Consider the following 21,106-nt stretch of genomic DNA (forward strand, 5'->3'; position numbering starts at 1 on the left):
ATCACTTTTCCAAAGTCGAACGTAAAAATGGGTGAAATCGGGCTTCCCTGGTGGCGCAGTGGTTGAGAATCTGCCTGCCAATGCGGGGGACACGGGTTCGAGTCCTGGTCTGGGAGGATCCCACATGCCACGGAGCAACTGGGCCCGTGAGCCACAACTACTGAGCCTGCGCGTCTGGAGCCTGTGCTCCGCAACAAGAGAGGCCGCGATAGTGAGAGGCCCGCGCACCGCGATGAAGAGTGGCCCCTGCTTGCCGCAACTGGAGAAAGCCCTCGCACAGAAACGAAGACCCAAAACAGCCAAAAATAAATAAATTAATTAATTAAAAAAAAAAATGTTCTGGAGGGATTGCTTTGTTTTAAAAAAAAAAAAAAAAATGGGTGAAATCAAGACAATCCCAGCTCTAAGCTCCAAAGGCTGTACCTTCTTTTGAATAAAGGAAGAGGGTTATTCTTATGGTGAGGCCTTACTGGAATGTAAAACTTCCACAGCAAAAGTGTAATTCTGCAAGTCACACATACATTTATACAGCAGGACACTTCACAAAATGTCAGTAGTCTGTCATTGAACATTTGGGCAGGGACAAAAATATTCAAATAGAAACACCAGTTAAACACAGTTAATCATAGAACCCTATAGGTTGTGCAGACGAGAAAGTGTACCTTCTTTCTACTTAAGACCGTAATTAGAAGCAGAGATACTCATCTGTAATCAAATTTAGAAAGGGAGGCAAAGTTTCAGCTTTCAGTCAGAGGCCAAAATTTGGAACAGAGAGCCAATACAGCTAAACTAAATCTAAAACTCAATGAGTTGGGGAAAGGGGGTGTATTTAGGGGAAGAAAAAAAAAGCCAGGTTTTCATAATTCTAACAAATGCAGTTGAAGGAAGAATCTGATGGGATAAGCTTTTTTGTTGGAAAATATGTAGGCAGGCAGAATTTGAACACGTGGTCATATAAAGGCTTACATCTCGAGTTGCTCTTGTATCTGTTTTAAAGGGACCCAAGCCCACCTGATTCCCCCTACCCACGCCAGATCCCCACAGTCTCCCTAGAAGGAAAGCATTTGTGCCGATTATTCAGTTTGGTTTTTTGTCAGGAAGGGTGGACAGGCCAGAAGGAGGAGCGGAAGGGTGGAAAGACAGGAGAAAACAAAGGGAAGAGAAGGCACTAACTGTGCATTCCAGGATGCCTCTGTTTACTCGGGGCTCCCACCCACTAAACCATCAACCTGGTCTGCCACGGGGGCGGGGGGGGGGGGTTGCCTGCTGGGCTAATGGGGCACGCAGCTCGAGCTGGACTAGCTGTGAACGCTGCTGAGTGCCTTCCAGGGCTCAGCACCTGCAGATGCTCGGGTAAACTGTGCTTCCTGGAACAGCTGTTCTCCACAGGAGTTCCAGCCAGTGCCCGGCAGCCAGGACAGGGAAGCACTGAGGGGCTCCAGACGGCCCACACTGACAACGTCTTCAACGACCTCGCTGAAAAGCAGTTCCCTAGGAATTGTCATGGTGAGGGCGTAAGCAATGTTGAAGACACTCCTTACTGAAATGTCTAGGAAAATGAGGACTTCTGGAAAGCTGACCATGACCCCTTTATTTCTTTTGGGAATTTACTGTTATGGATAGCATTTTCTGGTCCCAAGACTGGGACACAGATTTTGTCAATACTGAAATGAAGATAATAATGGAGGGGAGTTGCTGTCCTCTCAGCTTCCTTACTAGTTTATTCTCCTTGTCTGTGTCTCTAGTTTTTGCATCATTTAGGGGAGATGATGCCGAGTGAGCCTCGGATTCTGAGTCTGAGCTGAATCTCAGCATCCTTCCTTCTCACAGCAGCCAGTGCACAGGCTACTGTGAAGAGTTCTGCCTCATGGAGAAACAGGAGAGATCAAATGGGGACGACTCTTTGCCACCACAGCTCTACCTCTTCATCTCAAATGACCCCACTAGGAAAACTGTGTGTTTTAAACCTTTCAGAATTCCTATCTTTTTTTTTTTTTTAATTTATTTATTTATGGCTGTGTTGGGTCTTCGTTTCTGTGCAAGGGCTTTCTCTAGTTGCGGCAAGCGGGGGCCACTCTTCATCGCAGTGCGCGGGCCTCTCACTATCGTGGCCTCTCTTGTTGCGGAGCACAGGCTCCAGACGCGCAGGCTCAGTAATTGTGGCTCATGGGCCCAGTTGCTCCGCGGCATGTGGGATCTTCCCAGACCAGGGCTTGAACCCGTGTCCCCTGCATTGGCAGGCAGATTCTCAACCACTGCGCCACCAGGGAAGCCCAGAATTCCTATCTTTTAACTGCACAGTGTCCTTTGCTTTATGTGGTCCTCCTCAGAAATCTTGACTTCTTTGAAAGAAAGGTAAGTGTCCAACAAGGGAACTATTTATTGCCCTCATTAATAATCTCTGACACACAAATAAAATACTTAGGAATAAAGTTGACCAAGGAGGTGAAAGACGTATATGCTGAGAACTGTAAAACATTAATAAAGGAAATTAAAGATTCAAAGAAATGTAAAGATATCCCATGCTTTTGGATTGGAAGAATTAATATTGTTAAAATGGCCATGCTATCCAAAGCAATCTACAGATTTAATACACCTGTATTAAATACATCACTGATTTAATACAGTGTCAAATTACCCATGACGTTTTTCACAGAACTAGAATAATCCTAAAATTTATATGGAACCATAAAAGACCCAGAATTGCCAAAGCAATCCTGAGGAAAAAGAACAAAGCTGGATGCATAACCCTCCCAGACTTCAGACAATACTACAAAGCTACAGTAATCAACACAGTGTGGTACAGGCACAAAAACAGACATATAGATCAATGGAACAGAACAGAGAGCCCAGAAATAAACCCACACACCTACAGTCAATTAATCTTCGACAAAAGAGGCAAGAATATATGATGGGAAAAAGAATCTCTTCAGTAAGTGGTGTTGGGAAAGTCGGACAGCTGCATGTAAATCAATGAAGTTACAACACACCCTCACACCATACACAAAAATAAACTCAAAATGGCTTAAAGACTTAAACATAAGACATGACACCATAAAACTCCTAGAAGAGATAGGCAAAACATTCTCTGACTTAAATCATAATACCAGTGTTTTCTTAGGTCAGTCTCCCAAGGCAATAGAAATAAAATTAAAAAAAAACAAATGGGACCTAATCAAACTTACAAGCTTTTGCATAGTAAAGGAAACCATAAACAAAATGAAAAGACAACATATGGAATGGGAGAAAATATTTGCAAACGATAATGACCGACAAGGGCTTAATTTCCAAAATATACAAACAGCTCATACAACTCAACAACAAAAAATAAATAACCCAATCGAAAAATGGGCAGAAGACCTTAAATACACATTTCTCCAAAGAAGACATACGGATGGCCAATAGGCACATGCAAAGATGCTCAACATAGCAAATTATTAGAGAAATACAAATCAAAACTACAAGGAGGTACCACCTCACACCACTCAGAATGGCCATAATTAAAAAGTCTACAAGTAACAAATGCTGGAAAGGGTGTGGAGAAAAGGGAACCCTGCTACACTGTTGGTGGGAATGCAAATTGGTGCAGCCACTATGGAAAACAGTAGGGAGGTTCCTCAAAAAACTAAAAATAGAGCTACCATATGATCTAGCAATCCCACTCCTGGGCATATATCTGGACAATACTATAATTCGAAAAGATACATGCACCCCTATGTTCATAGCAGCACTACTCACAATAGCCAAGTCAAGGAAACAACCTAAATGTCCACCCACAGATGAATGGATCAAGAAGATGTGGTACATGTATACAACGGAATACTACTCAGCCATAAAAAAGAACAAAAGTGTGCCATTTGCAGCAACATGGATGCAACTAGAGAGTATCATACTAAGTGAAGTAAGTCAGAAAGAGAAAGACAAATACCATATGATATCACTTACATGTGGAATCTAAAATATGACACAAATGAACCTACCTATGAAACAGAAACAGACTCACAGACATAGAGAGCAGACTTGTGGTTGCCAAGGGGGGAGAGGGGTGGGGGAGGGGTGGATTAGGACTGGGAGTTTGGGGTTAGCAGATGCAAACTATTACATATAGAACTGATAACGAGTTCCTACTGTAATAGCACAGGGAACTACATTCACTATCCTGTGACAAAACATAATGGAAAAGAATATGAAAAAGAATATATGTATATGTATAAATGAATCACTTTGCTGTACAGCAGAAATTAACACAACACTGTGAATCAACTATACTTCAATAAAAAAATAAATTAAAATAAAAAATCTCTGACATACAAATCCCTTCTAAACCCTGACCTCATCACCTTTTCTTTGAGGAAAGGTATTACTGCCCTGCAGGCCAACATGAAGGCCACCAGGAACAAAGCAGACCCTCCCTTCACAGCCTGCCCGCCCCCTTGTCGATGCTTCTTGCCTTCAGTTCCCAATCCTAGGAATGTGCTTTGAAACAGGGCCAACGTGAGAGGACATGAGGATTCCTTGCCATGAGGTCAGAGACTGGGAAGTTCTGAGTAGAGATTTCCTCTCATAAAATTAAAGCTTTGGAATATGCCAGAAGGAAAAAATGCCAAAGGAAACGGTCTTCCCTTAGCTGCCTCAGTAGGAGGGATACTACTAGTGTCAAGTACAACAAGGACAGGGGAGCCAGGCCCTGGAAGGTGGGCAGACGTGGTTTTGGGACCAGGTGTAGCTGTTTTACTATTAAAGGGTCAGATGCTGAAAGCAGTGTTTTTGGGGAGCTATGGACAAATGAATTCATAACATCCGTTTACATCTCTCGGTGCCTCCAGTCCCCTCCCTCCACTCAAATTTGTCTACCTTTTCTGGGGTGGCTACTTATTTTCAGCACTGAGATGGAAGACAGACAAAAGAACAGCACTTTAAGAAATGCTCCAGACCAAGAAGATGCACTCTGAGTGCAGATCTTATTCCCAGGAGGTAATGATGGGAGAGGCTAAAGTAAACCGCCAAGATCGGTCACCGAGCATCTGAAATGCCTGTTTCTTTTCTCTGACACAAGTCATGCAGCACTTTGGGGTTCAGCACTTTGCAAAGAGCAAAGCGGATGTCTGCTGTTGAAGAATGCATGCAAGACTGAAGCCAGCGACGCTGTAATCCACCAAATGCCTGTGATGCAACCCACAGCTCCCCTGCTCACAAGTTTCCCCACTGAAGTCATTTCCAGGGAAGCCAACAAGAAATACTGAAATATGCAGGAAGAGCCCAGAAAGGCTGAAGGGACTGAGTTTTCCAAGCAAACAGCAACTGTGGAGGGACTGTTTTTCTACAACGGAGGGGGCTCCAGGGAGAAGAGCTGCACATGTGTGAAGCCAACCTTTGCACTTCACCAGGGATCACCTGGATACTCCAAGTTCAATGCAAATGCACAGCAGTAAAGAAAAAAAGAAAAACATCAAGAAAAAGGTCTTCCCAGGTTTTGGTAACAACAGCTGGTGTGACCTCCATTAATCATAGAATTGGGCATCTGCAGGCCTTGCTCGCTGGAGAGAAGCCTCAGGCAGGTAGCAGCAATGACCTGGCGGCAGCTGAGACCCCTGTCTGTGGAGGGAGGAGGGCGTGCCCAGCGACTGAGATACCAGAGCATCCTTTAGTTCCTTGCACCTGCCTACCCTTAACCTGGCAAACTGTGCTTCATAGAGTACGAAGCCCAGGTTTCCCCATGCCCTAAGGGAAGACATTAGGTTTTAAAGACGAACACAAGAAGACTTCTGAGCACAGAAATAAAATGCAGTGAAAGACTCTGGAATCTGTACTCCTAGTCACTATCACCAAGAAGTGCTACTGCTCTCTGTTTTTCTCACTGTCCTACAGCAGATGAAGTTGGAGATTTTGAAAAGCAACTGGCAATTCCTCAGTCTCACTTTCAGCTCTGCAGGCTTGCATTGGTCTTGGCCTCTCAACTCGTCTGGCATGTTGTCATTGTCCTAACAGAGATCACCACTGCCATGGACACCTGGCATGTGTACAGGCGGCTTTGTCAACATAAGAGGTTGGCTTTCATTTGGACTGCATAGGCCTTTGACAATAAGGTTTTTGCCCCTATTAAATGTTCCTCTTGGAGAGAAACATCAAATTAAAGAAACTTATAGGCTTTTGGCTGTGGCTTGTATTTTAGAACCATAATGGGAATGGGGTGTATAAGGCAATCTGACATTTCCCCATCTGGTCCCACTTGTTGACAAGTATCCCCCACCCATGCTCTCAACCACTTGAAAAGCCAGTGGAGCAAAAGAAAACTTGTGCTAGAACATTCTGGCCTTTCAGCAGGGTCCTGGCAATACAATTACCTGCTGGAGAAATGTTTGGAGGAAGTATGGAGAAAGGAAGAGGCTACTAAGAGAAAGTAAGTGCCCTCTTGGCCAATAAAAACTAAAGGGCCAAACTTTAAAACAGTGGTTAGCAAACTACGGTCAGTCCTCAAACCAAATCCAGCCCCTGGCCTGTTTGTGTAAATAAAGTTGTTATTGGAACACAGCCATACACATTCATTTATATTGTTTACAGTGGCTTTTGCACTCTAACGGCAGAGTTGAGTAGTGGCAATAAACACATGGCCTGCAAAGCTCAAAACATTTACTAACTGAATCTTTGTAGAAAAAAATCTGCCAAAACCTGTTTTAAAACAAATAGAATTTCCTTTAACTTTGGAAAGTGCTTGGGCAAGAGCATTCAGTTAATCTGTAACAAATTCCAGCAGACACTTAAGGGCAGGGGAGGGCATCTCAGAAGCCTAAGGAATTAGTGTTCTGCACTTCTTTTATAGGATAAAGAACAACAGGTGGCCCTCAATTTTTCTGCAGCATCCTTTTAATATTACCCAACTCTTAAATGTTATACTGTTCTGTGCCTACAGATTCTAGGCAGCTTTGCACTCTCTGTTTATGTGTGGGCAGTGAGAGATATGACCATCCCATCATGATGTGTAAGTGGTGTTCCCCCCGGCCCCGCCCAGTTTTTAGGTTAGTAAGAAATTAAAGAACAGCTGTATATTTTTGAATTAATGTTTTTGGGGTTTTTTTGATTTATACCCAGGAGTGGAATTGCTGGGTCATACGGTAGTTCTGTTTTTAGTTTTTTTGAGAAACCTCCATACTGTTTTCCACAGTGGCTGCACCAATTGACATTCCCACCAACAGTGTACAAGGATTCCCTTTTCTCCACACCCTCACCAACATTTGTTACTTGTGTTCTTTTTGATGGTGGCCATTTTGACAGGTGTGAGGAGATATCTCATTGTGTTTTTGATTTGCATTTCCTCTGATGATTAGCAGTGTTGAGCATCTTTTCATGTACCTGTTGGCCATCTGCATTTCCTCTTTGGAAAAATGTCTATTCAGTTCTTCTGCCTGAAAAATGTCTGTTCAGTTCTTCTGCCTATCTTTTAATCAGGTTGTTATTTGAAAAAATATATGCACCCCAATGTTCATAGCAGCACTATTCACAATAGCCAAGATATGGAAGCAACTTAAGTGTCCATCAACAGATGAATGGATAAAGAAGCTGTGGTACACACACACACACACACACACACACACACACAATGGACTACTACTCAGCCATAAAAAAGAATGAAATTTTTGCCATTTGCAGCAACATGGTTGAACTTGGAGAGCATTACACTAAGTGAAATAAGTCAGAGAAAGACAAATACTGTATGACATAACTTACATGTGGAATCTAAAACTACAATAAACTAGTGAATATAACACAAAAAGAAGCAGACTCACAGATTTAGAGAACAAACTAGTGGACGGGGTGGGGAGAGGTAATATATGGGTTGGGGAGTGGGAGGTACAAATTATTGGGTATACTATAGGCTCACGGATTATCCGTACAACACAGAGACTATAGCCAATATTTTGTAATAACTGTAAATGGAAAGTAACCTTTAAAAATTGTATAGAAAATCATGATCCTACAATATATGTACATGCACAATCCTCGACTTCTGAAAAAATAAAAAATAAAGCACAGCGGACTTCTTCGAGCCGAAAGAGTCGCTGGGTGTCATTGTGACCCCCGCACACTGGCGGTCAGGGGCCATGACTATACCTGTTGGCCAAAAGCTGGGACCTGGTTCCTGAGGGCGAGGTCAGGTAGATGGCCAGGTCTCCCCTCCTGGGGTGGGTGATGGTGATGCGCACAACTACGTGCTCCAGGTAGCCGACGTGGTGGTTGGGATTGTCGGAGCAGCCCGACGCTTTGTAGACGGAGCGCACCGCGCTGTTGGGCCGAACTGTCCTGCAACAGAGAGAAGGGGGTTTGAACAGAGCACGAGGCAGAGCTCGGCTGCGTGAGCCTGCAGGCCTGGCAGGACCGCATGATGCAATGCAAGCCGTGGTCGCTGGAGACTAAGGGACACGGTGTCATTATCCAAATGATTAGGTCGTTTAAGGGAGTAACCCTGGTTAGGGTGGGAAAGGTGCAAGTGAGAGGAAAGGAGGAATGAAGGTTCTTTTATCTTCATGCAGGTAGTGGATATCAATCTTGTTCAGATAGATCGCTGGTCCCTGGTGCTGGAGTGTCTGATTCAGTAAGGCTGGGGTGGGTCACAAGAATGTGCCTTTCCAACAAGTTCCCGGGCGATAGGGATGTTGCTGATCTGCGGAATCCACTTTGTGACCCACCAGTATAGGGTACTGTGGTACAGTGGAGGCTTGGGGATGACTATGACCTTGATTCAAATCCCTGGTCTACCATTTCCTTTCTCTATAAGCCAAGCGCACACTCTTCCACTTGCCTACAGGCTCCTGTCTTCTTCACTAGCTTCCTCCTGTGCCACTGTGCCCCTTGAACACTGGGTTCCAGCCACACTAGCATTGGTTCAAGTTCTGGGATAATTCAAGTTTACCTCAGCCACTTTGCATACACTACTCTGCCTCTAGTGCTTTTTTGCTGCTGTTCCTATGGCTGACTCTTCTTTCATAGTCAAAGCTTAAATTTCACTCTCTAAGATGGTCACTGAACCATAGGAAAAACACGTTCCCCACCTTTTATTTTCTACCCTTTTTATTTCCAGCATTCACTTATTGTCATTTGTAATGATCTACTTATTATATTATTTTGGTTTGACTCCCCCGCTAGACTGTAAGCTCCACAAGGGCAGGAAGCATTTCTTATTCCTGTTTCTATCCCTAATTATCTAGCCCAGTGCTTGATAGCAAGAAAAATTGTTGCTGAATTGGTAAATGAATTCGTGAATGAATAAACAATTATTCCATTTGATCCCATTTCCTCCTTTGTCAAAAGGGAATAATACCCAAGTTGTTATAAAGTTTTAAGAAGAAAACACACATTGTTTCTAGCACTTGGCTTGACCTATAGTAAGAGCTCAATAAATACTGGTTAACTTTTTACTTCTTTATTTTTTTTTTCTCTTATTCTTTGCCAAAAATAGGTAGAATGGGAAAAAAAAAACTTAGTCCACTTATTTCTGCTTCCTAACAATTTCCTCAAGAATTATAATGGCTCTAGTTTTATTACAAACCAAAGTTCTTATGTATTTTTCCGAGCTAACTCTCTAAAAAGAAAGCTGAAAGTAAATTACTAATAAAATCACTAAAATAAATCCTATTCTTCGGATTCAGCACCTAGGAGAGACTTCACTATCACTTGATGAATCCAATAAGCACAGCCTCCAATTTTGTGAGGCTGAAACAGGGGACTAAGCCCTGGAATCTGAGTAAACTGCAATCTCTTTTACTGTGCATCCTGCATCACTCTTCAGAGAACTACATGGTATGTAGTTAAGTTTCCAGAACATAAGGTTTAGTTTTGGGAGTATACCAACTTATGGGGAATACTTCTACCATCAAATAGAAATATTGACAGAGTAGACACTTGAAGAATGCCCATCTGTAAGGGTTCCCCCACCCCCTTGTAAGATACGTTTTTCTTTTAAGGATCCTTGAGTTATACTAGTGTGTGTTTAATGGCTTAGGGTCTTAGACATTCTATTAGAATTTTATAATTACATTAGAAAAATACTACACAAATTTCTAGTTTCCATGTGCAACACAGGGCTGTCTCAAGATATCTGCACTGGCCTAATCTCTTTTAGGGCACTGTCATGCTGTCTGCTTGCAGCAAACATTACTTGATTTGTCGGTCTGTGCTCTCCACACACACGTGCTGCTGGGGAACTGTGGTCCACTTTTCCGCCTCCATCACCATGGCTTCCGCATCCATCAGTCCAAATCCATAGAGATGGCTCACTACAGAAGGCAAGAAGTTGGTCAGCTTTACCGTAGTTAGCAGCAACCTATGCCATATATGTTGAGTTATACTTTCACACAGTAGAAAACCCAGACACAACCCTACGGGAGCCAAGCTTTCTTTCTAGCAATGATTAAAAAAACAAATAAAACAAGTAAACAATCATAAGAAAATAAGATGAATGCATATTATTCATTGAATATGTTCTATAACTAGTAACATGACTACCATTTATGAATTGTTACTACATGGCAGGCACTAGCCCATATTTTTACATTTAATCCTCCCAACAATCTTAAGATGTTAGTGCTATTATTATTATCATTCATGGATGAGAAAACTGAGGAAAGAGAGAAACTTGGCTAAGATTGACCAGCAATTCAGTGGTTGAGCCAAATTCTAACCCACATAGATTTGCTCCCAGGCCTCACTGTTAACCACCTGTATTCAAGTGATAACATCACCAATTTTGTAAGATAAAATAATTAGTAGGTTTAAAGAGAAGTGTATACAACTTCAAAAATACAAATTTTCTGACCTATCTAGTATTTTGGTTGAAAATCCTGGAAGACATAAATTATTATCTTTCCTCTGGCATATGAAAAATTTATTAAACTTCATGCATGAAATATTTGGAGGCCTCTAGACTTTTATGCCAGCTTCTTATCCTCGAATGTTATAAACTTTTAGTTCTCAGTGAGAAATACCTATTGATCTAAAGCTAAATTTGACATAACTGTCTCAGAAGTTTCAGTTACATATAGGAATATTTTAATGATGATACAGTGAGATCTACATTTGCAGCTCTTTCTAAAAATACTTTAAAATCCCATCTCCACCTTGCATTAAACTCTCTCATCTTTATATTTAACACAAAGTCATACTTTGACCAGATTTGTTGCCTAAAACATTTCCTTATGACATGAATTACTTTATGCAAAAATGTCTAGAGATGCCCATGCTTATGGATTATTTAAATACTTCAGCTTGAAATTCAAGATATTCTATGATACAGTCCCATTCTACTTTCAAAACAACCTCCTTACCAAACCTTTTGCGTTAGCAAGGTCAGTCACTCCTCTGCAATCCCAGTCGTATCTTGCTCTTTCTGCCTCACTGCCTTTGCTCATGCTGAGCCCTCAGCCTGCAGTTCCCTCACTCATCCTCTCTGCAGAGTCAAACTCTACTCTTCTAAGTTTCTGAAGGCCTAGCTAGTCTATCTTCTCCTTCTTGAAATAGTCTCTGATCAATAAAAGTCAATAGACATTTACTGAATTTCAACCATCTGTGATGAGTGAATTTTCTCCTTTCTAGACATATAACTTTAATTAATTTGTCAATCCATCTGCCCTCTGCCCATCTAGCCAGCCATCCATTCATCCACCCGTCCATGCATCCATCTGTTTATCCATGCATCCATCCACCTATCCAACATTTCTTGAGTGCCTTCTATGTGCCAGGCATTGTATTATGCACTATACTTTTTACCTGTGTCATCTATTGAATTGCTAATTAACTCTCTGTCAGCATGTCTTTTTACCCCAAATGTATTATAAACTGCTTGATGGTGGGAACTAGGACTTATATTTCTTTATATGTTTCATGGAAGTTAGCAGAACTTTATACACATGGGAGGAAATTATAGCATATAAAAAGGAAAATTGTGCTAGGATTCAGAAATACTGCTCCATTTCTTCTAGTTGCTAATCATATAACTTTTGGCAAACAAGATAAAATATCTAACCCACAATTTCCTTGTTTGGGGATATTATTATCTATCCCATCACCATTACTAAATTGATTATTATTATATATCCTACATGAGAAAATCTGTGTAAAGAACTATACAAATGGAAGGGCTCATTATTATATCAGATACTCAGCCAGACAGGACATACTGAATAAAACAGAATAAAAGTACTTTGCTATGGCAAAGATATATCTAGGATTTCTATACATGTACTTTTGCAACTTTTATTATAAGTGATTTTTTTCTTGATTAAAAAGTAATGTATGGGGCTTCCCTGGTGGCGCAGTGGTTGAGAATCTGCCTGCCAATGCAGGGGACACGGGTTCAAGCCCTGGTCTGGGAAGATCCCACATGCCGTGGAGCAACTAGGCCCGTGAGCCACAACTGCTGAGCCTGCGCGTCTGGAGCCTGTGCTCCGCAACAAGAGAGGCCGCGATAGTGAGAGGCCCGCGCACCGCGATGAAGAGTGGCCCCCGCTTGCCGCAAGTAGAGAAAGCCCTCGGACAGAAACGAAGACCCAACACAGCCAAAAACAAACAAATAAATAAATAAATTAAAAAAAATAATAATGTATGTTCATCGTAAAAACTTGTAAATACATCCAGAAAAGAATAAAATAAAACTCATCAGTAACCTCATCACAAATCAGTAAATGCTACTAACAATTCTATTTAGTTTTATTTACATAATATTATGTGAGGTAAGCTTGCCGCCTTAATTAAAAAAGATACAGAGTAACCCACATAATAGAGGAGAAATGTCAAATTTGGGCTTAAGGAAACAAAATTGTGCAGATCTTTTGTTAAAGTTCATATAAATCCTATGTTGTCACTTATCACTTAACCATAGTCTATATCATTTCATCATGAATACTCTAAGGTATTTTCTTTCCCTGGAGGAACTGAAATTATTGCCAAAGATACAACACTAGGCTAACTCTGCATGGTGCACAGATATCCCCATACTAGTGTCAACCGGTTTTAAACCCGTACAATTTATCATTTAGTCTCAGTTTAGGGAAATGAGATAAGAGATTTGATTGCTAGGAGGGAGGTAGGGAAGAGGGTAAGTGGGGGCCTGGGGAGGGAAGGGCTTGAATAGTCTGCAAAGTGGGCGCCCGGGCCCCAGCTCAGCTGTGCACGCTGCTGTTCCCCACCTCCCCACACCCCACCCCCAATAACTGTCAACTTAACAACCTTTGGGACGTAAATTAACACACAGAGTCATCAAACACAACAAACACTTCATGACTGTTAAACAACCACTCGAGTTAAGTAGAAAAGCACCTTGAGTCTTTATGAAGGCCGTAAATTTGTTTCGGTTTCCGATTCAGTTCCTACCCTCCAGAGACAAGGTCTGTTCACGCAACACTCAAAGGAGGTGTTCGGAACAGAGGCTGAGTAGCTGCAGTAAAACTAGAGACTGGCAGGTCAACAGAAAAAAGAGTGTATATTAATAAAATATTAATAAATGAGGGAATCAGAATAGATCACTGAAGTCCACTGAATCAGTAATGGAGATTTTCAGTATTTTAAATTATTTTAAGATACTTGAAATTGTGTATCTGCCCACAATCATGATACACAGTCTAAGAAAAAAATGAAATAAATTTATTTCTTCTTTTTTTGGGCGGGGGGGGGGGGCGGTGCTGACAATATATCAACTCTGTGTATTCTGACTGGCAGTTATTTGTTTGGTTTTTGGCAAATACTAATGAGAAGATAATTACAGAATGAATGTGTTGGGAAGATAAACTCCTTCAAAACATGGTGTCAACAGGGAAACAAGCCATTAAATGGTATGGGAGCACTAGTAATTTTTCTGAGCTATAACTGACATGTAATAATTTTTTAAATAATATAAAGTTTCACACTCTAAAATTAGCTATAAATTCAGAAACACTGTTTTGTTTGAGACAACCATTTGAGTCAAGTCTTGCCCATCACACTGTTACCACTGTTACCATGCCCCATGGAGTATGATTTCTTACAGTGGCTGCAGAACACCTGGCTTAGAGATGAGGTTCCATATGTATTTGCGAAGTGAATGAATGTAACTGATTAGAGAAATTTTCTTTAATTCACCAAGTGGCATAAAGTGTTTTTAGGAGAACTGTAAGGGGGAATTAGGAGGTCTGTTCTTTTTGTTACTGACTACTATAGAGTCATCATTAATACTCAAAATGTATTCAAGTATAGAGCCAATATTCCTATTTTAAATAATTATGGGGTTTCCCTGGTGGCGCAGTGGTTGAGAATCTGCCTGCCAATGCAGGGGACACGGGTTCGAGCCCTGGTCTGGGAAGATCCCACATGCCGCGAAGCAACTTGGTCCGTGAGCCACAACTACTGAGCCTGCGTGTCTGGAGCCTGTGCCCCTGGAGCCTGTGCCCCGCAACAAGAGAGGCCGTGACAGTGAAAGGCCCGCGCACCGCAATGAAGAGAGGTCCCCGCTTGCCACAACTAGAGAAAGCCCTCGCATAGAAACGAAGATCCAACACAGCCAAAATAAATAAATAAATAAATAAATAAATAAGTCAGGAGCTCTTTAAAAAAAAAAAAATTATGATTACCTGTATAGCAAATACACCATGCAAACAACTGGTTGTGATATGGCCATTCCATAACTAAAATAGTTTTATCTATGCACGTTTCTCATGCCAAGATCAGAGCAAATCCTGAGCCTGAAAGTAACTTCATGATGATCAAGTGGGACCTCTCTGTGCAAGCACAGTGCCAAATGCAAAATTCTTTGAATTCGGTATTTAGAAAGACACTGAGGGAACAAAGCACGTATATAGATTAACTAAAGATCTCGAAGCACAGTTAAGAAATGTATTTCAGAAAGTACATTTATCTCTTGGTAGAATGATGCTGAACAAGCTTAATAAAGGGAATCTGAAAAACTTGCTTAGCATTATATTTGTTCCATTAGGCTGCATGACTGTTTATGCAGATAAGTTCCGAAAAGTGGAACTGCCTTGCACCAGAAGTTTAACTAGTTTTTATGCCAAGTAATCCAAAAGCTTCCCTGCTTGGACTAGTCCGATGGCCGAGAGAAGGCGGGAAAATAGATAATGTTCTCCGGCAGGTATATTTCCATTTTTTGATGAGACCAGAAGTGCCAAGAGGAGCTAATCATTAAATACACAAGTAAACAATTGCATAGTTCAAAAGCAGATACAGTTAATTTACACAATAGTGCTAGCTATGAGACCTAAAAAAAGTCAGTTCTAAAGAAAAGTTAGAAAGCTCAGTAGGAAAAGAAAAATTAGAAGTTTCGGGTACAGGAAGCTATAACCAGGGAAATTTGGTGTACTTCTATCTCTCTTAGTGGACCATCCTTGCTGATGCCAGCTATTTTAAATCTTTTTTAGAAAAATATCATACTGAACAGATATTTCATAACTCTAAAATGGCTATTAGTAAAGCACTCTCTATATACTAGAGTAATTGGTTGGAAAAAGTTGTGTGCGTGATTTGTTTTTAAAAGTTTTTGAGCTCCCTGAAGTACGGCTTTCTGCTACCAGCTGTCAGATGTACAGACAATGCTATGTAGCATCCAGTGTAAAGGAGGGCAAACAACAACAAAAACCATCCAAGTTGCCTATGAGAGATTAAAAATTTTGCCTGTGACTGAAAAAAATACAACTAAGTGACAGCTATCCATTCCTGAGCATTTAATATAAAAGTACAGCCAATGTCTTCCATTGGGGAAATCATTTCTTACGACTAACACGACTAAATGCCTAGGTTTATCCAGAGGTGTCCTGGTTTTAGCACTGAAATCCTGTGTGCTGGGGAAAGCCTTCATTCATGGACAAACCAGGAGAGTGGCTACCCCACGTGGAACCAAGGGAGAAAGGTGACGCTCTTACGGAGTGGTACAGAGCTCTCACATCTTTTAAAATCAATAATCCAGTAACTAGAAGACGTATGGGCATCCTGAACTTGTATTTGTTGAGATGCACGTGATCATCAAAATATAAAACATGGTTGATAAATTAGGTTTAATTATTCAATTCTTAGAAAGGGTCAGTTTCAATACACTTCACCAATATAAGCTAAGAATTTTTACCATTAATTATGATATCACTCATGGGGTTTGGAGCACCTACTATGTATTCAACACAATGAGGCTCCAAAAGAAACAGAAACTGCTGTGTGTTCTCAGGCCAGCAGGAGATGAGACAAGAATAACTGTATGATTTCACTAAGAAACAATTAAAAGCGATAACTGTGTAGTCACTGTGTAAGTGTAAAAAGACTTCAAAAGAGTAAGAAATCAGTAAAAAAAGACAATGGATGTAAAGCAACTACTAGAGCCTGCTCTACACAAAGTACTCAATAAATGTTAGCTGAAATTTGGAGTCAGGTAAGATGACCCAAGAAGGGAAGGTGATATTTGGACTGGGCTTTGGTGCCCACATCGGATTCAGTGAGGTGGAGATGCAGGGAGGACAACCAGGCACCAGGATGGAACCTCCAGTTAAATAATCATCAGGTCTGTGTGTGGTTCTTTGGTGCAGTGAGGAAACCAGCAGCCCTGGAGTGTGGGGTGAGTGGTCAGCAGGGGATGGGCCTTAGCAGTCTACATGGTAGGAAATAAGGGGAAGAGAGTGGACTGAGGGAGAACTGGATGCCAGCCGTGACAGTGGGGTGTCTTCTGCCATCAGTCAGGCTGTTGCTATTCTATTGATACTTAAGGGTAAACCACCAGACTGAGAGGTAGTTACGCAAAATGCAAATTCCTGTCTTGAGGGGGGCTGCTTGACCTGCAGGGTGGGGTTGAAACTCCGACTGAGATCAAAGAGCTCCTGCCGCTGTGAGAGTCCTCGCACCTTTGGGTTCTTTGATCGTCAATGTGCTGAACCACCTGTTCTGAAATAACTGCTCCCACCAGGGACCCTGCGCCTCCTGCACCTACTAATCAAGCCAGACCAAACGTGCAGAATAAGCAGAGGGCGTGCAATGCACCCCATTGCACATGCATGACGTAAGTGCTTCAGTACTGCTTCTTCTAAAGTAAAAATAAATAGCTAAATACGAAAACATAAAATGTAAGATTTATAAACATGAAGAAGCGGAAAGTAATACTCTTCCGTCTCCTATGTCAGCACTTCTACACTTAAACATCTCGATAGATGAAAGCCAGGATGCTTGCAGAATTAGCCTTTTCTTCTCTTTCCTTACTCAGACATCTATCTCTTCATTACATACCCTTTAAATTTCAGTGTGAAAGGCACATAAGCTTCTTAGAGAATCAGAACTCTAGTTGCAGTGCCTTCTTCTGCCTCTTCCTACAAAATGCAGACTCCCTGGGGGCAGGAAAACCCTGCAGCCAGCACCTGCCTTATTGCCTTACTTTGCATGTTTTGTTTCCAGTTTTCCTTTGCTTTTCCTAAAATCACAGGCTCTACTAACAACTCCAGCCAGATCCAAAGATGCCATCCATCACCAGCACTACTGAGAACTTGCATGTGGAAAGTTTCCAGACACTGATGCTTGGCTGTCTGCGGGGTCTGCACTTCAAAGCGCCCCTCAGGATGTGTTTGGTTAGCAGCTATAGGTAGTCAGACAGGCTCGTCATGACAGAGACGAAGTAAAAAGAGTTTAGGAAACCACTGCTGAGTTCTTCTCCTCCATGTACAATGTACTTCATTATACATGATTTATATGTACACAATTTATTATATATGCATACATAAAATACATATTTATTCTAATCTTTAAAAATTTACAGAGTTAAGATAAGGAGATATGCCTGCCTTCCCTTAAGGGTATTTAAGAAAAGATAAACATGTCACATTATTTTCTCCTTTTCTCTGGCCATTCTTTTGTTTGCTTCCAACGTGGTCATGATAGGCAAGTAATTTGCTTAAGGTAATTGACTAGTATTTCTTGAATGGAGGTAGGAAAACTATTTTACCACCTTGGGGAAACTTAGCCATGTATTCCTGGGCACACAAGCATAGATGCTGTGCTTGCTTTTAGGAAACTAAGGTTGTTTGGACAGAGATGAGAACAAAATAAAAAATGTACTACAAGGGCCTTTGGGTAGAAGCTAATTGAAGATTAGACTGACCATATAGCTCCCCAGCCTAGATCTTCTTGGTATATAACTTGGATAAACAATTACCAGACTGGGATCTTGATGAGCCAGCAGTCAAAAATTCTTACTTGTGAATTATTCATATTATTTTTAGATAACTCTTCACTTAATTTTCATTTACTTTTGCTTTTTTCCTTAAATTCTCATAAAAGAATGGAATAGAAAATCTGGTTGATATTTATTTCAAGCGAGTGTATTTTCATACTCAGTAGTTAACAGAGGTTGCAAAGATGTGGTTATTTCATCTAACTACACCAAACATCCATGGCTCACCTGATGTGAAGCCATTACCCACTGCTGATATGACGGTTGGCAAACTACAAAGAGTGACACATAGAAGAAATTATTCCTTGCAGCTGGGAATGTCACCTTCTGATTGGGAAGAAAGCTAACACTTATCTTTCTAAGGTTCAAGTATTATATAAGGCTTCTCATGAACATTCCTTTTCATTTACATAAAACTCAAATAAGGGACAATAATAAGGAAATTTCTGTAAAGTCTCAGAAAAATAGGCCATTAATGAAGGCTGCATATTCTCTTAGAAGAAATAATACTTGAGATGGTTCTTATATCCTGGACTAAGATTTGGATTCATGGAGGTATAATTCATGGGGACAGGAATGAGATATTTGGAATGGTGGCTTCCTCAAGAAACCTGTGTGGGCCTGGAATCCCATGGATGGATTTAATCTGGAGGTAATGGAGTAGCCAACATTCAAGGAAATGACATCATTTAATTAATATTTTAGAAAGACTGATCTGGCATTGGTGTATGGGATATGAAATGGCAGACGGATTGAGGCAGGGAACTAGTTCCTTCAGTGGTGCAGGCATGGAAGACCATAAAGAAGGTTATGGAAGGGGTGAAATGAAATAAGAGATCAGATAAGAAAGGAGCAATGACATTTCACATCTCGCACTATGTAGGATACATACTGAGTCAGAGTAAATGGGGTGATCTAGAGAAGGATACGCCCTGATGACAGAGGTAACTTTGGGGGAGAAGTTGTTTTGTAAAAGACAATTGACAGTTCCGTTTGGCAGTTTTGAGTTTTAAATGACACAGGTGAGCCTTGGGCAGAGATTCTAGGTGGGTAATGGATGAAGTCAATGCTGAAGATGGTAGAACTGAAAATCATTAGTCCGGAGGTGGTACTTGTCATTTAAAGGAAGGTGGGGATGTGAAGGTGGAATTAAGAGAATGTAAGAGGGAGGGAGGGAGGAAGGGAGGGAGGAGACGGGGAGAGAGGAGGGGAGAAGGAGAGAGAGCCAGAGCGCTCTAAACAACAGACCTTAAGGAATGGCCCAGGTGAGAGGAAGGGAGAGAAAGGACTCAGGAGAGTGTCAATGAAGAATGGGGCTATATCTTGGCATCACAAAAGGCAAGGAAAGACAGATCTGGACTGGGTAGATCAAAAGCATGAAATCCTAGAGAAAAACAAGGAGGCTTCTGGCTTGGCAAGCAGAAAATGGTTGAAAATCTCAAAGAGTAATTGCACTTCAAAGGTGGAAGTGGAAACTAGATTGAAGAAAATTACAAAGGGATTAAACAGTAAGGAAACGGAAGCAGCTAAATCAGACTACTTGTTGGGAATTTTTAGTTGTGTAAGGAAGGACAGAACTAAGGCAGGAGGATAATGGAAAAGTTTTTTTTTCCCCCTCCAAAATGGGGGATACAAAGTTTGAAAACACAGGGTATGGTCCAATTGACAGAAAGGCAAATGCATGAAGCTGGGAGCAAATGGCTAAGAGACTGACAAGAGATGAGATTTTTTAAGAGCACCTTTCACACATGGGATTCCTTATCCAAACTACAGAAAAAAAAATCATTTGAGAGACAAGTTTTTCCTTTCTTCTAAGGATGGTATTTCAATTAGCAACATTCAAATTTCACTAGAAGAGAAGTTAATTCATTGCATACAGTGGATAACTTGGGTGGGTGGTTCCCAAACCTGCATGTGCATCACCCAGAGGACCTGTTAGGGTACGCATTGTGTAGCCCCACTGATTAGTAGTTTTGAGGTAAGGCCCAGAATTTGCATTTCTAACAAGTTCCCAGGTGATGCCAATATTGTTGGTCCAGGGACGCCACTTTGAGAACCACTTCCTAAGGGTATACAGGCTAGCATCTTTCCTGGAAGCCCAGTTGATAAAGCCTGGTTAATTAGGCTAGTATCTCCAACATAGGGCTTGAGTTTCTGTAGGCATGATTCACAAATACCTGTCCCTCATGCCAGAAGCACAAGAAGTAAGTGGGTTATACAGAAGATCATGCCAATATCTTTTCATGTGGGCTACCAAAGACATTTTTGCTTCTCTTAAAAAAATATTTTAAGAAGATAAAGTTCTCCCAATTAATCTATAAATGCACATCCCTCATTTTTCAAGCACAGACTGGTCTAGGTATTTCCTTCTTTGGATACACATCACTTAAAGAGTTAAATTCTATGCATTTGTTAGGATAGCATCAGTGTTTGATTGAGATACAAAATCATGCTCAATTACAATGTTGAAAAAAGTAAATGCACTGAGATATGTATTTCCTAATCTTACCGCCTCTACAATTGAAGTGCATTTATCAAGCATGCTTCCCAAAATAAGATGCCTAGAAGAAATTTTGTATGGGAGGTAAAAATATTTTACATATGCATTTTTTTACATATTAGCTAATGAAATCTGTAGAACAATGCTAGCAAGATAGTATTATTCACATTTTACAGCTGAATAAACTGTCTCATGAATATTAAAAAAAAACCAACAACTCTAAAGTCACTGGGACTTGATTCCAAGTGTTCAAAATCTTGATGTATTATATATGTACTCAGTGATTACCACTGTCTGTAAGACACACAGTATTTCTTTCAACTACGGTACTCAAATCAATCATAAATCCTTGGAATAACAAGGTAGCAAAGGTGCAGGGGGAACATTTTGGGAATTTATCTACATATCACAAATGAACACTGGAACAT

At 41.0% G+C, this 21,106-nt stretch overlaps 1 protein-coding gene and 1 long non-coding RNA gene across 4 annotated transcripts in view; one reads left to right on the top strand and one right to left on the bottom strand.

Annotated features, from left to right (window-relative positions):
* PCSK5 (proprotein convertase subtilisin/kexin type 5) overlaps positions 1-21,106 on the bottom strand; it is a 457,855-nt gene that overhangs the window by 180,174 nt on the left and 256,575 nt on the right. For all 3 annotated transcript variants that reach the window (XM_082470900.1, XM_082470899.1, XM_082470898.1), the window contains exons 11-12: positions 10,154-10,271; positions 8,110-8,298 (exon numbers count right to left, since the gene is read on the bottom strand). In XM_082470900.1, coding sequence (XP_082327026.1) covers positions 8,110-8,298; positions 10,154-10,271 — 307 coding nt within the window. The remainder of the gene's footprint in view (positions 1-8,109; positions 8,299-10,153; positions 10,272-21,106) is intronic.
* The window catches only part of LOC309665009, a 92,057-nt gene that overhangs the window by 68,446 nt on the left and 2,505 nt on the right, over positions 1-21,106 (top strand). The gene's annotated exons all lie outside the window — the stretch shown is intronic.

Source organism: Balaenoptera physalus, assembly GCF_965194825.1.
Source record: "Balaenoptera physalus genome assembly, chromosome: 7".
In the NCBI taxonomy this organism is placed as follows: domain Eukaryota; kingdom Metazoa; phylum Chordata; class Mammalia; order Artiodactyla; family Balaenopteridae; genus Balaenoptera; species Balaenoptera physalus.